The 17,090-nt window shown below is 47.2% G+C and overlaps 1 protein-coding gene across 4 annotated transcripts in view; it reads left to right on the top strand.

Annotated features, from left to right (window-relative positions):
• BCL2L14 (BCL2 like 14) overlaps window positions 1–16,046 on the top strand; it is a 35,801-nt gene extending 19,755 nt beyond the window's left edge. For all 4 annotated transcript variants that reach the window (XM_037515284.2, XM_037515282.2, XM_037515283.2 and 1 more), the window contains 5 exons: window positions 3,055–3,497; window positions 5,840–6,007; window positions 7,429–7,499; window positions 10,392–10,658; window positions 15,583–16,046. In XM_037515284.2, coding sequence (XP_037371181.1) covers window positions 3,062–3,497; window positions 5,840–6,007; window positions 7,429–7,499; window positions 10,392–10,658; window positions 15,583–15,618 — 978 coding nt within the window. In that variant the 5' untranslated portion in view covers window positions 3,055–3,061 and the 3' untranslated portion in view covers window positions 15,619–16,046. The remainder of the gene's footprint in view (window positions 1–3,054; window positions 3,498–5,839; window positions 6,008–7,428; window positions 7,500–10,391; window positions 10,659–15,582) is intronic.
• Window positions 16,047–17,090: the final 1,044 nt, after the last annotated feature.

Below are 17,090 nucleotides of genomic sequence, written 5' to 3'. Positions count from 1 at the left end.
ATGTTGGGGGAGGCGGGAAGAGCCCGCATGAAGGGCATCAGGGTGCTGGCAGGATGCTCAAGGCAACCAGACAGCGCATGGTTTTCTCAGGAATGAGTGCCCACCGTGAGTTACACGCAGGCCCGACAGTACAACCAAGCAATGGAAATCAGCGCTTTTCCTAAGCCTGTTGCTGCAGGTCACCCCACTCCTCACTGCCTGAGGGGCACGGCAGAGTAAGCCTAAGGCCTGCAGGAGGCTCAGGCCTAGTCCCTACAGCCCCAGCAGCAAACCATGAAGCACGCACCAAGATGGTTTCCTCCACTGGCCGGGCCTGGCCGTCACCTGAAGGGCAGGTGAACCTGAATCTGAACAAGTAAGGTCAGAGCTAGCAAAGTCCCAAAGGCTGTCTGGTGATGGCGGGAGTTTAGGTGCTTCCCTGCTATTTCTGCTTCCCAGCAGAACCTCCTAGGGGAGCTCCCAGGACTGCGATCACTTAGAGGAGCTGGGGGTAGGGCGGATGAGCCCTCAGGAATGGAAAAGAGGCCAACAAAAGCAGTTCTATAAGCTTGCCTTTGAGAATCCAGGTCTGCCTGGGTTTGTTGGAGATAAGGAGAGGGTGTAGACCCAGCCTGGGAAGCGAAGGGGTGAGACCTTGAACTAGAATAGGCTTCACAGCCTTCCCTGCAGCCTCCTACCCAGCCCCACCCAGGGATTCTGTTTTATAAACACAAGCATAAAACTTAGTTTCCTTAATTCCAGCAGGTGGGCTTTTCCTTTGCACAGGACTAGCTGTAAGCAGCAGAGATGCAATGAGTGATAAACTCACTGCTGCTTGGAAAGAATAAGTAGCAGAGCCCCCTTAACTTTACAGTAAGGACAAGAAGGGAAAACCTGCACTTGTTAAACACATTCCAGATGTCTGAACCCTTCTAGGTCCTGGTCAGCACCCCTCCATGTCCACCCCCTCAGTGGGTGGTGGGATTCCTGGGCCACAGCCTGAGCCCGGCTGTGTTTTCTGCTTCTCCCTCACCCTTGGCCTCACCTGTGGGTTGGGCCAAGTACTGGCTTCATTTCTAGCCCTTAGCAAAAAAAAAACTCCCTTTTCAGAAAACAGAAGGACCGCGTACTCTCTCTTGACCTCAGTGGGTTTCCCCCTTTCCTGACGTTGCTCCTGAATCAGCATTTAGCAAACTTGTTTCTCCAAGAAGTTGACCTTTCCTCACGCCAGCAACCACCTGCCACGTGCAGGCACACACGTGCATGTGGACACACAGGCGCATGCACCAACACGTGCACACAATGTTAAAGCTCACACTTTAATGTTAATCAGGGTTTTCCCCTAACTTAAGAGGATGTTCCTTCAGAAGCATAATGGCTTGAGGCAACTGCTCACCCTTCCACCCAAGGACGTAGTTCCTGCCTCCAGCACCCAGAGCTGCCACATTTACAAGGAACTTGGGATTAAGGATTTCAGATGTCTCTTCTGGCACATTCCAGCTCTGGTCTGCTGCTCGGGCTCAGCCCCTTCCACAGCACTTCTGCTGCCCATAGATCTAACCACATATTTCACTCTGGCCTCCCCCTTTCTGGTTCATTCTTTTACTGATTTGTTTGCTCAGTTTCAACCCTTATTCCACTTTATTCAGGTTTCAATATTTCTCAGCCACGTCTTTCATTATTGGTTTCCCAATAGTGCATAAAAGCATAGGATACCCACTTAGGTTTGAATTTTGGATAAACAAGTAATTTTTTTTCCAGTTAAGCATGTTCCATGTAGTGCTTGGGATGTATTTATACTGAAAGATTATTTGTTGTTGACCTGAAGTTCCAGTTTGGCTGAATGTCCTATATTTTATCTACAGTGATTTTCTTTCATTTCCCAAATATTTATGGACCACTTACCATGTGCTTGGCACTGTGCAAGGTTCTGGGAAAGCCGTCATGTGCTGTTCTTCATGTCTCACGGGGTGCAGGTCTCCCCCACTATTTGAAAGTAGGGAGTTCCTGAGAAATTTAAAGAGACAATTATCATTCATTTATATGGAAAAGTTTTGAGCATTCACAGACCCCCCCAAAAATGACCTACCAAATCATAGCAAATAACACAAAATCATGCTAACGTATAGTAAAGGAAGGAATGATAAGATGCCTGTGTCCCTATATAAGTTTTTCGGGGGGGAAGGCACTCAGCAGGGTAACACTCACTGCTTTAGGGTACAATTGTCTTGAAAAAGCTGCTGTGAAATAGGCAAGGAATGCTTGTTTTCACCTCCTGGCTTTTGTTGTGAAAAGGAAAATCCTCTTGAGGTTTACTTTGGTTAACAAAAACAGGTACCAATATAAGTCTTTTCATAAAAGCCAAATGGTATAAAGTAAGCTTTCAAAAAACCTATGCTAGGGCCTCCTTGGTGGCTCAAGGGGTTAAGCACCACACTATGAAGCAATCCACAGCCTCTGCAGCATGAGTTTGATCCCCAGTCAGTCAGGGAGCAACCCACATGGCACAGCAGACCTCTCCTGTCTTGCCCGCTGCTCCCCTCAACATGTATTTCAGTCATTCTGCCTGTTCTGTTCCCTGCTCTGTCTCTGGTGAATCCTCTCACCCCCCGCATCTCTGGCCTATACCCCAGCTCTTGTATGCATAAATAAATAAAATCTTTAAAAAAAAAAAAAACCTGTGCTAGTTAGTTCTCTCCCTGTTCTTCAAATATATCCTCAATTCACCTGTAATCTGTCCTATCCTGTGTTTAGCCCCACTAAAACTCCCAGATAAACCTTTTCCATCTTTAATGGGGTCTTCACCTGTCCTTTATTTGCATCTCCCACACCACACTATAACTCTGTCCCCCTCCCAGCACACTCTGTCTGGAGTTATCTACCAGTAGGTTCATGTCTCTCTTCCCATCACTGTGACACTGAACCTTCAGAAAGCACTCGGCTTTTCCATCTCTAATGAACCCATCTCCCAGCATGCACAGAATGGGTGCCGCATTACGTGTCACCCGGGGCCCCTGACCTGCCTGAGCAGACTGCCCACAGGCACCAGGATGCATGTGGACTTTGTCATTGCAGACCTGCCATGTGCACCACCAGCGGAGGTGACCTGGAGGACATCCCCCTGGAAGACGATGACTCCAACAGCATAGAATTCAAGATCCTAGAATTCTACGTCAAACACCATGTCTTCAAGAGAAACTCATCTGTCTTCTCGCCAAAGCTGCTGAGGACAAGGAGTCTATCCCAGAAGGGGTTGGGGCGCTGGTCATCAGGTGAATCACGGGTGCCGGTGTCAGGACCTTGCCAAAATTTCCAATCCAGTGAGAAGTCCATCCCCCTCGCCAAAAAGAAGTCTTCTTGGAGAACACTCTTCGGAGTGATCGAGAAGGAGGAAGATTCCCCGAGCGTGCCTACCGCCCATTTCCAAGGCCCCAGCCCACAGCAGAATCAGGGGGCCTCCATCAGCCAGCAGTGGTTCAGGTCACATTCTAATGTGGAGCAGCGTGTGGACCACGAAGGTAGGCTTGGGGGCACAGCAGTGCCCAGTGTGTGCGCAGTGCTCAACTCCTCCCCGCTGGCAGCAGGGCCTCAGGCAGGGGCCCCACCGTAGCCCAGCTCCCGACTTATCCGAAAGTAATTGCCCAGCTTTTCTCAAAAATAAAGAAAAGGAGAACGAGGCAGTGAAGGGGCCAGAACTGGTTTTCTGGCTCCATTGTCTGTACATAAGTCTGTTGCCCAAATTGCTCATGCTCCTCCCAGGGACCAAAACCAAGGTCAGAGCCCAGGCAAAGGGGCTCAGGCTGCCGCCCTTTGTAAAACCATTTTCCCTGCCGAGCCTCTGTATTTCCATCTGTACATTGGGGTCTCCCCGCTCCTGACCGCTTAAGGCGGATGGCAAGATGGGGTCGCTATGTACAAAAATACTTTTCAAAGTGTAAACTGCACCAAAAAAAAATAAAAGAACTGAGAAGCATCTTAGCATCCACCCTAAGTGGGACACATGACATAGAATAAGACGCCCCCGCGGAGGGCTTGGTCAGAGAAAGTCACACACACCTGGAGTCAGCATCTTCCCCTCCGGCAATGCCCAGGGCCTGGTGCCCACACTTGAGCAGGAACCCACCGCCCCTTGCAGGGTTTGGTTGGCCTCGGCAACAGGCGACAATTAGTCAACAGGTGGCAGTAATGGCTCAATTTTCAAATGCAGCGTTTGGTTTACTGGACAATCAGCCCGCGCACGCCAGGTGTAGATCCTTCTGGATGATCAAGGAAACCTCCAGCTCCCCCCCCCCCCAGCCGGGCACAGCCACGGACTGGGCTCCGCAAACACCGCGGCCTGCAGGCCCTGGACAGACTTGCCCACCTGTCCTTGTTAGACTTTGCCAGGAGACAGGAAGCTCCCGCAGCGTGCATCTGTCCTGGCTCTCCTGCTCAAAAGGACATTCTGAATTTTGATACCACTGAAGTGATATTTGACTTTTAATGCTTTTTTTTTTCCCAATTTAAAAAGATGTTGTTTTGTTTGCTTTAGGGACAGGGCAGTCGGGGGGAGGACCATTATGTGACATTGAGGATTCAGTTTAAATTTTAAAAACATGTAGAGGATAGTGCCAATGGCTACATAACACACACACACACACACACACCACACACACACAATTGATAGTAAAAAATTGTTTTTATCCCTAAAAAACAACAGGAATGTTTTCCCCTGCCACCTGAACGTAACACTTCCAGAACACACTCAACTGAGGTGGTAGAAAGGGAAGTAATTACCATTCATTTACATGGAAACTTTTTGAGCATTCCCAGACCCAAAACATAACCTACAAATCATACAAGTAAGACATAAAACCTAAGACCACACTCACATCAGCAGTAGCAGGATGTCCTGGCAGAGTCTTTTGCTCCCAGGGAGCCGCTGCTTCTACAGCAGCTGCCGTAAAACACCCCCGAAGCCGAAGCCGAAGCCGGGAGGGCCTTGCAGCTTTTGTCGTAAAAGGGAACATTGTCGTGGATTTCCTTCTGTCAATGAAACACACGCTGATCGTCTTTTGCTAAAGCCAGGTGTATTAACTTAAACTTTCATAAGCAGGGGCTACCTGGATCTTCTAAAGAGGCTTTAGCGTGAAAGTGTTTTGGACAGTTTATTGTCCTTTCTGACCTCTTTCCTCACTTTTTTATTTACTCAATTACATGAGTGGTTCATTGGTTTCACCTTGCCTGGGACCCAACAGTGCTTCTTGTTCTACTTCGGTTTTGCCACATATAAATCAGAGCTGATTAGTTGGTTTTGTCTGGGTTCTTTTACGTAAAGGTCATAATTTAGCCTTGTGCTGCCCTTTCCGGCTTTCAAACACCAGGCTAAGTGAGAATTAGGAAGTTATGTCCCAAGACCAATATTGATGAGTGAGAAGCCTTAGGATGTAGAAAAATGGAGGTTAATGTCAATTTTAGAAGCTGTGGTTCAGCAACATAGGGGAGATTTTAGTTAAGATTCGGTTCATCAGCATATATCTAGTAGAAAACTCAAAGAGCTATCACTTAAATAGTATAATGGTTAGTTTTCATCCCCATAAGAGAAGACCAAAATTTGGAGGTACAGGGGTGATACAGCAGCTGCACAGTTACCAGGGAGTCCTCTTCTGCTATCCCTCAGCTAATGACTTCCAACCTCAAAGTGATCTTATGTTCCAAGGTGGCTGCGGGGATTCCAGCCATCGTATGTGCATTCCAAGCGGTTCTCCAGCCCCAGGGCTGGTCTTGCCACTGGGCCTGCACCAGAGTGGTAGGCAAGGCGCCACTGAGCTAGGCAAGTTCTCCTGGGAGAGCTTCTCAGCACCATCTTGTCTTGTTTCAGTTGTGGCCCCCGAAGTTGTTTCCATTGCCAACCGAGTTGCTGAAATTGTTTATTCCTGGCCACCCACGGAAGAGCTCCAACCCCAGGGATTCTCTGACTCCAAAGCGACCACACCACGGACTGTCATCTTGGTGGGTCACCGGCCCAAAGCAGCCGGTGGTAAGAAAGGTAAACTCCCTGCGTGTCTGTGTGGGGTTCAGTATATGACTGGCAGGGGTATCGGTGCACTTGTGTATTCAGTTCAGACCCTGCAACCTGAGGATCTGCTGACTTGGACGAAGGAGGCACTGCCCTCTGGCTGGAGAGTACAGCCTGCTCCGGCAGGGCTGCACCGGCAGATTGAAGCGACTTGCCAAGTTCACGGCTAAGTCAGAAGAAAAGTCTCCCATTGAAGGAGGGTGGGTGGAACAAGGCGTGCATTCAGCCTTGTCCACGGAGAAACGCGGTGTTTGATTTCATCGTGTTAGCAAGGGCCAAGGACCAGTTTGCTTTGGGGAATGCTAGGGGCAGACGGAGCATCGGCCCAGGGATTCAGGCTCTCACAGTAGGTTCCTGGGAAAAGCAGGGCTTTGTCAGGGCTGGCGCAGAACTGAGTGACCTGCGTGGGTCATTTGTGATCAAAACTGACACAGTACCTGGGACTGCAGATCCTTTTGGACAAGTGAGGATTCTGGGCTCCAAGGGGAGGGTTAAGGGGAGCAGGAGTGAGGGAAGCACCCCATTCTCCTGGCTGTTGGTGGTCCCTGTCCACACGGCAGTGGAGGATGTGGGCAGTGCAGGCCACGAGATCTCCTCGAGGGTCCTCCCTTGCCCTCTGACCCGGGGCACGTGTGAGGACTCCAGCTCCAGAGATTGTGTCTGAAGTTTAGAGATGCTGTTTTCTCCGTAACTGACCTTCTCGTTTTGGGTCCTGTTCTTCATGTTTCGTTGTTAGCAAGTTCTGAGACAAGAAGCATCATCCTCCACCTTCCTGTTCCAATACACATACCAATGATAGCATCTATAACCTCTGCCTCTTGATTTTATTCATACCCCATCTTGTAAAGACCTGGTATACATTTTAATACAAGAAAATAACTCAAGTTTGAAATAAATAAAAAAAAAAAATAGTGTGGGAAGATAAAGTGGGTTTAGGATTGAGGCTAATTCCCAAAATGCCAGTCGGGAAGACTAGACCCCTCTCCAGGAGGGGATTTATGGTGTCCATCTGGAAATACGGCCATAAAAGCCTCGAGATCAGAGAGGAAGTTCTCCTAAATATCTTTGGAGACAGGCTTGAGGGTAGTGGAACTAATGTCCTCAACAACATTCCCATAAATATGGTAGTGGATTTTGCAGTGAGGTGATGGGGCTGGTGGGGTGGGGGGCGGTGGGAGGACTTAGAGAGGAAAGAAGCAAAGGAGGTATCTGGCAGAGAGGGTCTCGAAGGGTCTGTGCCTCCTCAGAAGAGGCAAAGGCAGAGGTGATTTCCTGAAAATTGCAAACCAAGCACACGTCTTCCTCATACCCTAGCCAGGCTACAAGCATTGTTAGTGAAATAATTTAAGTATTTTTTTATAAAAGAAATAACTGGAATTTTCCCCTGGCAGATGGAGAGGACCAGATCCTAGCCAGAATCGTTGAGGTGTTGAAATATTCAGGGGATCACTTGGAAAGAGAGGTATGAAGTTCTAACGAATGTGGTTCTCTCTCTGCTCAATCTCTGGTACTCAAGGAGGGATTTGTACTCCAGGTTGCAACCTTATTCCTTTTCAAAGTCTGGTTTCCACTTAGTCCTAAATTTTATTTCCCTTGGAGTCAAAATTCTTCAAACTGGCAGCAACTCAAAAATGAATCACTTTGGAAAACATAAGTAAACCTTCTGGAGCCTCCTCGGAATTTTTGGAAATGAAGAAAGTAACTTTGTTATTGTAAGAAAAAGCACCAATAAATTACAATCTGCTGAATAGAATTATTAATCTTGTTCCCCATGTAACTGATCCTCAGTGAAGTTTAGACTCTTGCGTTTGCCCTGCAGCCTGGATATCTGTGTCCACAGCTGCTCTGATTCCTTTCTGAATCCCCCGCTTGAGTTGCTGGATTGTTCTCTGCTCAACGTCTCTCAGCGATTCAGCCAGGGAAACAGATTTGTGTTACTTGGAGAACTTTGGGTTTCCTGCCAGTTAGAGCTTGCGACCTGTCATTCCAATCAGGAGCATGTGAGCCTTGCCTGGGATAAGATTTGGTGAGCACACCCTGCTGCCCCCAGCCCCAGGGCTCCCCCAGTGACCGGGGCTTCTGAACACCATCACTTTTGTGTCTATCACCCACACACTGTGTCCCCTCCAGACTCTCTCCATCAGGGGCCGCCTGCGGGCCATTCCCTAGTTTGGCTGGGGTCCATAGCAGGGATGGGGGCGCATCTGCAGGAGGGGAAACAGCACCTCGGGGTCAGCCCCCCTACCAGGAGGTTGAAAGGTATGGGACAGGGTGCAAAGCAAGAAATTGAGAAAACCAGGGATCTCAGTCAGACTAAGGCAAAGAGGTCACGGGCGGGGAGCAGAGGCAGGAAGTCGAGCATGAATGTGCCTTAAGGACCTCCCTGCCTCCCTCCAGAAGGAGCATCAAAAGGCAGGAGTTACAGGGCAATCGAATGAACTTTCTAGCTCTCAGGACTGCCCATCCAGGCCCAGCGCTGCCTTGGGGAGTAATGATCTTCCTGTGACTAGAAAAATTTCAAGCAGCTGCCCATCACCAGCCAATACCCAATACCCAACCTGGGAGGGACCCGTATGCTGTCCTGGAGGCCTCTTCACAAGCTTCAAGATGCTGAGGCCCTCATGGCGACCTCCTTTCCTGCCTCTAACCAGTGACTGGTAACAGGAAGGTCAGGGAGGCCAGGGACAGGGGATAGCATGAAGGCGACCCCTCTGGTTATGATGAGATGCCTTCCTTTTCACCCCCAAAATACAACTTTTAAAAACCTTGCTTTGCCTGGTGCCCGGCAGCACCTCTTGATGATCTGGGATAACACTTTATGTTGAAAATATGGCTGTGATTCCTTTTTCTTCATCAGAGTTACATGCGGAAGGTCTGATCCGTGCTGTGTGGGTGAGATGGGACAGTGAAATGAGCCCCCCCCCCACCTCTGTAGTGGCCATAGAGCCTGCAAAGCTACTCACCCCTTTCACATGCACCCTGCAGCCCCTGAGTCTCTCAGAGCCAGGTGCACCCCCAGGGAAAGAGAGGGCAGGGGGCTGCTCTGGGGAAGGTGTTTCTTTCTGGTCTTTGGAAAACAAGACTTAGGTTGAAAAATTAACATCTTAATAGGGTCATATGGAATGCAGAGAAGCCAAAGGGTCTGATAGTCAAAAACTAACCTGTGAAAGCTGACAATAGAACAGAGGCATGAGGCGGGATGGGGGGGTGGGGCTGACGGGGGGGGGGGGGTGGGGGGGGTGGGGGGGGGAGACAATGGACTTGGTGGAGGACTATGGGTCCTCTGTGGGCTACAGTGACCACACCTGAAGGGAGGTGTTGCTGACACCACACCGATAAAGAAAAGAAACGGGAGGGAGTCGGGCAGCAGGCTGTAGGATGCAGGACACCCTCAATGCAGCATCCTGGCCTTTTTATTGACAGAGAAAAGGGTGGGTCAACTGAATACTGGATTTAGGGCTTTAGGGAGGGTGAGTCTGCTGATACACTCCCGAACCCCACCCTTGGCTCCAATCTTTTTTTTTTTAAGATTTATTTATGCATACAAGAATGGGGGTGTAAGCCAGCGGGGTGGGGCTTGAGAGAATTCACCAGAGACAGAGTGGGGGACAAAACAGGCAGATCTACTGAAATACACTGCTGAGGGGAGCAGGGAGACGAGACAGGAAAGGTCTGCTGCGCCATGTGGGTTGCTCTCTGGCTGGCTGGGGATCAAACGTGTGCTGCAGTGGCTGGTGGTAGCTTCACAGAGCTGTCTTTAACCCCTGAGCCACCAGGGAGGCTCATGCCTCCAGTCTTATTAACAAGGCCTCCCACTGATCAATTCCTGGGGCACAGAGCACATCAGTCAATGCCCGGGCCCTACCTGCCTCCCCCGCTTTCCTGGTCATACTTCCATGCAGACCTATTGCCCCAGCACCATCAAGCCTCCTGGTCTTGTCTAACTTGAAAGGAGCCTTGTATGCCCACCGGGAGGATCCTATACTTCTAAAATCCTAACAACGATGTCAACCAGGGGTACTTCCTTAAAAAGATAAGTTAACATTGTGACATTTGATCTAATATTCAAGTGCACAAGTTCTCAGGTTTAAATATGTGCTTTTTTCTTTCTTTTTGAGAGCTAGCAAGATGGACTAACCCTCTTCCCCCACCATCCTTCATATCCCCTTGCCCCTTACCCCCTCTTAACCTGCGAGCTCCAGTTTCAACCATCCCTGCTACCAGCTCATTGCTAAGTGCTAAGGGGATCGCAGTTGAATGTCGAATGAACGAGGTGTTGTTTTAACACTGAGGTGACTGGCTGTGGGCCTCCCTGGGCCGAGCTGAGCTCCTAACGCTTATCTCTCGCACACAGTTGAGGAAGGACAAGAGCTTGATGAGCAATTTCCAGGAGGGGCTGTCCTACCCTCTTTTCAAGGCCATCACAGACAAGTTCCTCCAGGGTGTGGACACCAGGGGAGAGTCCGAGGTCAAAGCTCAGAGCTTCAAGGCTGCTCTTGCGATAGATGTCATGGCCAAGCTCACTGCCATCGACAACCACCCCATGAACAGGGTGCTGGGCTTTGGAACCAAGTACCTGAAAGAGAACTTCTCGCCCTGGGTCCAGCAGCATGGCGGATGGGTAAGTGCATCGTGTTGAAGAAGGACTCGCCCCCGAACTCAGGGCAGATAGAATGGAAAGTTTTTCGTTTAAGTGAAGGGAACATAGTGGTGAAGCGGTTCTCATGGGCTTAGGACGCCCGAGTGGCAAGAGATTTATCCCATCGATGGGAACATATTTTTAGTGATTATCTTCATCAATAAATATTTACTGAGCTCCCAAAGGCAGAGAAGGACTGGTCGGATGTAACAGGAAATGAAGAGATGCTCAGATAGGAAATGTTTAGATAGATGGAATTTCTGTTTTCACCAATTTCACAGGCGACGGAAGCCTGGCAGTGAGACGGGAGGCAGACGGTTCCTCGTCCTCGCGGGTGCTGACAGGGTGTGGGGGCTCCTCAGGCCGAGCTTCAAGGTTCAGAACATTTGTCATTGCTGCCCTGACCCAGCCACTTTGACAGGGACATTTGGATGCAAACTAAAAAAGCACAGTTTCATTTCTTTTTTTTTTTTTTAAGATGTATTTATTTATGCATACAAGAACTGGGGTACAGGCCAGAGGTGCAGGGGGTGAGAGGATTCACCAGAGAGAGAGTGGGGAGCAGAACAGGCAGACTGACTGAAATACACTGCTGAGGGGAGCAGCAGGCAAGACAGGAAAAGTCTGCTGTGCCGTGTGGGTAGCTCCCTGGGTGGGGATTGAACTCATGCTGCAGAGGCTGTGGATAGCTTCATAGGTTGTATATTAACCCCTTGTGCCACTAGGGAGGCCCCGCCATCAAAATGCTTCACCCAGAGCCTTAGCCCTCAGCAGGCCCAGACGTCCCTGTCTGTTCCAGCCCTCCCTAGGAGAACAGGCCTTGGTGCCATATGACCCTCAGTCCTCTTGCCCCGAGAATGGCTCAGGGGCCAGCAGCAGGTTTGAGTCTGCTCCAGGTATGGCCAGCATGGCCCAGGTCTAGTCTCGGGACTCTGAGAAAGAAAGGACAGCTGATCTTAATCGAGGGGCTGGTAGGTCCACTGTGGACTTCAGTGCTTAGCTTCCTACTTCCCACATTTGCAGCATATAGGATAGCCTGGAAGGGGCCGATCTGAACTGCTAAGGCTCTTAAATCTTCTATATTCAAGCTGCCTTAACTCACGAAGAGGAGGGATTCCTCAACATCATACCAGCTTTAACTCTTCTTCCTTCTGAGACCACCTCTAATCCCTCCTCTGGCCCAGAGCCTTTCCTGGCCTCTCCAGCATGAGATCTCACCAGGTCCTCACCAGTCCCTGGTCTCCTACAACTCTTGACATTTGCATGATATTTACATACAGCAACTCACCATCATTGTTGGTCCTGTTTATATATTTTTTTCCAGAGAGATTATAGCTGTCAATTGGTTCACAAGTTAATCTGTTTAATTATGATGGCTGAAATGCCAAAAGTTCAATAAAAAAATAGTGCTTCTACACAAAAAGCACAAATAACAAAAGAAAAATAAACTAGACTTCATCAAAGTTAAAAACTTTCATGCTTCAAAGACAGCATCAAGAAAGTGAAAAGACAGCCCACAGGATGGGGAAAATATTTGCAAGTCGTATATCTGATTAAGAGACTTGTATTTAGGGCCTCCCCGGTGGCGCAGCGGTTGAGTGCCGGGTTGTGAAGCTGCCCGCAGCCTCTGCGGCGCGGGTTCAATCCCTGGCTGCTCCCCGGCCCTGGAGGAGGGTCCCACATGGCGCGCAGACCTCTCCTGCCGCCCGCTGCTCCCCTCAGCAGTGTACTTCAGTCCTCCTGCCTGCTCTGCTCCCCACTCTGGCTCTGGTGAATTCTCTCACCCTCCCGCGCTTCTGACTGTACCCAGTGCTTGTATAAATAAACAAATAAACAAACAAATAAAAAAAGAATAACATAAGTGGCTAGGAACTTAAAACTTAAAAAAAAAAAAGAGACTTGTATTTAGAATAGGTAATGAATTCTTACAACTCAGAAATAGACAAAAACCCAATTTAAAAAAATGGGCAACAGATTGGAAAACTTATTTCTCCAGAGAAGATACAAAAATGGCCAATGAGCACCAGAAAAGATGCCCGCTTGATAACCTTCATTTCAACATTAGGAAAACGTTAGTCAAAACTACACTAGTGTGGTTAAAATTAAAAGGATGAGCGTTGGTGAGGATTTGTAGAAATTTGAGCCCTCATACATTGATACTGAAATAAAATGGTCCTGCCCTTTGGAAAATAATTTGGTAGTTCCCCCAGTGTCAAACATAAAGAGTTACCAGTTCCACTGTTGGATAAGTACCCAAAAAAGTTGAAAACCAGTGTTCACATAAGAACACAAACATGAATGTTCATTGCAGCATTCGCTAGTTTTAATTGACCCAAAGTGGCAACAACCCAAATATTCATCAATAATGAATTAGTGCAGAGACAAAAAGTAGAATACCCAGGGGTGGGGGGCGGGAGGGGAGAGATTGGGATCAGAATGGGGGGGTTGCAATTGTATGGGGACTATAAAAATAAAATTTATTATTTAAAATAAATAAATAAATAAATAAATAAATAAATAAATAAATAAAAAACAAATGGATAACAAATCCCAGCTATCTGACTGCAGAAATGAGCTTCCCAGAAGGGGAGGGGAGAAGGGGGGGTAAAGCAGGCAGGGGGCACAAAAGACAAAGGTGCAGGACTTTCTGATTTTGGTCATGGCATAATATGATAACCTGAAGGGAGCGATCCTATACCTGTAAGTCATACACAATGCTATAAACCAATATAACCTCAATAAAGAAATGATTAAAATGGCAAAATAAATAAATAAATAAAACCTAAACATAAGATCAAAAAAAAAAAAAGTAGAATACCCAGACAATGAAATATTATTCAGCCAGAAAAAGGAATGAATTTGATAGATGGGTGAACCTTGAAAACACACCAAATGAGAGAAATCAAAGTGCCATATATTACAGTTCCATTCACATGAAATGGCCAAGACAGACAAATTCAGAAATACAGATTAGTGGCCTTCAGAGGTTCTGGAGAGAGGGAATGGGGGATGACTTTACAGAGCATTTTAGTGTTCATAAAAATGAGTAAAAGAAGAAATGATGATTGCACAATTCTGTGGCTATATTAAAAACCATTGAATTATGTGCTTTGAGTAATTCAGTGAAGCTTATGAAAAATAGTGGTCCAGTTCTATTAAGAATAAAAAGAAGAAAGAAAAAAGAATATTTTAATTTTTTTATTTGGTTTTGCTGGTGTTAGAGAGAAAAGTTATTCCAATTAAATAGATTAATTTGTTAAAAAGTTTTTTTAATTATTTATGCATACAAGAGCTGGGGTGTAGGCCAGAGGTGTGGGGTGGGGGAGGTAAGAGGATTCACCAGAGACAGAGTGGGGAGCAGAACAGGCAGATTGACTGAAACACACTGCTGAGGGGAGCAGTGGGTGAGACAGGAGCCGTCTGCTGCGCCATGTGCATCAGCTCCCTGGCTGGGGATTGAATTCAGGTCACAGTGGCTGGCGATAGCTCGATAGAGCTGAGACTTAACCCCTTGTGCCACCAGGGAGGCCCCAAAATAGGTTAATTTTTTGGTAGAAAACTATAAAGGAAAATTTCAAATTTTTGGCACTGATTTTTTTTTATCATCTCAAGTTTCAATTCAAAACATAGTAGTTTACTTTTGCAGATCATTATAAACCCAAATCAAAACTCTTGGCTACAGTAAGGTTTAATTTGGAGCACAGAGATGGAAATTAGGTGAGGAAAGTGAAGGAAAGGGCAAATTTTTCCAAACTTTTTGTTGGAAAATTTGTTGACAGTTTCAACAAATAAAGAAGGATGTTGATGAGAGAATATCTGAGTAGATAGATATGAGCTACCACAATGAGAAGGAGATAGCACTGAGACCTGCGCTCGGTCTCCCAGCACAGGACAGAAGGGACATGGGTACCTCCAGGCACTGCCACTGGCCCAGGAGTCTCAGTGGCTCTGGGGAGTCATTTTACTGGTGTGGGAGGAGGAAAACTCTTCCTACACGCAAGTTTTCCAGGGGCTCGGGGTTTCTATCTTAGTATTCCATGTCTCACAGGGGTGTATCTAATCTTCCCAATGAGGCTGCACATCTGTGAGGGGAGAATTCAGTGTTAGGCCCTCCTGCAGCTCCCATTACTTTTATATACATCACTCAGCCAATGGCTGTAGAACAATAAATTAATCAATCGAGGGGCCTCCCTGGGGGCGCAGGGGTTAAAGACACAGCGCTAGCAAGCTATCGCCAGTCACTGCGGCCTGAGTTCGATCCCCAGACAGGGAGCTAACCCACATGGCACAGCAGACCTCCCCTGTCTTCGCCTGCTGCTCCCCCTCAGCAGTGTATTTCAGTAGATCCGCCTGTTCTGCTACCCCCTCTGTCTCTGGTGAATCCTCACATCTCTGGCCTACACCCCAGTTCTCCCATAAATAAATCTTTAAAAAAAAAAAAAGTTTTTTAAAAAACAACAAAATCGAATGACTAGCAGCTGTCTACAAAGCATGATGACCAAGCTGCCAGGTTTTCACTTACTGCTTGGCCCTTTTTCCTCACTGTGGAGCACTGTTCACATTTACCCTGCAGTCCTCCCTGACCCACCAAGCAGAAAGGACAGGCTTGCAAGCTGCAATCATCAGCCTTCCAGTGTATGCACCCTTGAACTTTAAAAACAGCATGAAAAGCCCTTTCCCACGTAGCTTGTTAGCCTGGGTGGGTAACCAAGGTCCTTTTGGATGTTTCCCTTGCAGCACACCGAGGCTGCCAGCCACCCTTCCAAACCCTCCCACCACCCAAAGAACACAGACCCCAAGCTGCAGTCATGCCTGGGATGAGAGAGCAGGGTTACCACACGTTTTCACTTCCACAGCAAATCACACTTGGAATTTTAAGAATCCATTTCTCTTTGTCCTCCCCTAGGAAAAGGTACTCGGGCCAGCACATGAAGTAGACTGAAACATCAGAAGATGAGTAACCTGGAAGAACGCTCCTTGTCCAGCTCTGGCCCTGTATATGTGGGCTTCAGCACAGGCTATGGGAGAAAATGAAAACGTACAAGGCAGATGAGCACTTGGAGTTTTTAAAACCATCATTCCTGTGAATCTGGTGGCATCAGGCGAGACCGTGCTAGCCTCCACTCATGAATGTAGCTGCACAGCCCCTGGCATCCATTTCCCAGGTCCTCTTTTGAGTATGCAGACAGACAAGTGGCAATTTTCCTTTCAAATGTTCGGAACAGAAACCATCATCCTGCCTCTGTTGGTCACTATGTTAGGGAAAGTGTTACAGATACTTGCTAAGTATCTGTAGCATCTTACAGACACCTGCTAAGGGGGAGGTGATAAATGGTGCATGTGCTTACTCTTTGGTTTCTCTTTTTTTTTTAAGATTTATTTATTTACATAAGCACTGGGTACAGTCAGAAGCACAGAAGGGTGAGAGAATTCATCAGAGACAGAGTGGGGAACAGAACAGGCAGACTGACGAAGTACACTGTTGAGGGGAGCAGCGGGCGTGGCAGGAGAGGTCTGCGCACCAGGAGAGGTCTGCGCGCCAAGTGGGACCCTCACCAGAGACCAGGGATGGAACCAGCGCTGCAGAGGCTGCGGGCAGCTTCTCAGCCCAGTGCTCAACCGCTGTGTCACCAGGGGAGGCCCTCTCTTATTTTTTAAACTATACTTGGGATGGCCTAGTGTGACACTGCTTCAAGCCTACCTTTAAGATGTTGTTCATGTTAGGACTGAACATGTGAAGCACACATAGAAATTATAAATATGAAATGAAACTTCTAAAAAGAAATCTGAGATGAAAAACAGTGGAATGGATTAACAGCCACTAGATATTACAGGATAGACTAAGGTAACCATAAGACACAGTAATAGACAAAATAAAACACAGAAAGACGGATGGAGGGTAGAAGGAACGAGAGATCAACAGTAAATTGTGGGATGACACCCATTGTTCTAAAAAGATGGATAATTGGAGATTTTCCAAGTTTGATGAAAACAAAACCTACAGAACCAAGAAACTCAATGAATATCAAACAGAAAACATGTAGAAAACTATACTTAGGGCACATCATAAATTGCTTAAAAGCATTGAAGAAGCTTTAAAAGCAGAGAAAAAGACACATTACATACAGAGAAAAGGACAGCAAACTTTTCTTGGGAAACAGTACAAGAGAGAAGAAAGTAGAATACCAAAAGTATCTTGAAAATATTGGAAGAAAAAACACCTATCAATACAGAATTCTATATACAACAAAGAGATATTTTTAAAAAGATGAAACACTTTTTGAGCTGTACAAAAGCACCAAGAATTCCTCACTAGGAGAAATAAAATGTTAAAGGAAGTGCTTTAAGCAAAAGGAAATTATACCAAATAAAAATCTCTATGTGCAGAAAAGAACACTGAAACTAGCTGAAACT

The sequence above is a fragment of the Talpa occidentalis genome, unplaced genomic scaffold (genome assembly GCF_014898055.3).
Source record: "Talpa occidentalis isolate TD23 unplaced genomic scaffold, MPIMG_talOcc4v2.1 talOcc4.16, whole genome shotgun sequence".
NCBI lineage: Eukaryota > Metazoa > Chordata > Mammalia > Eulipotyphla > Talpidae > Talpa > Talpa occidentalis.
The sequence above is the reverse complement of the archived record's forward strand: the minus strand, read 5'-3'. Positions and strand labels throughout refer to the sequence as shown.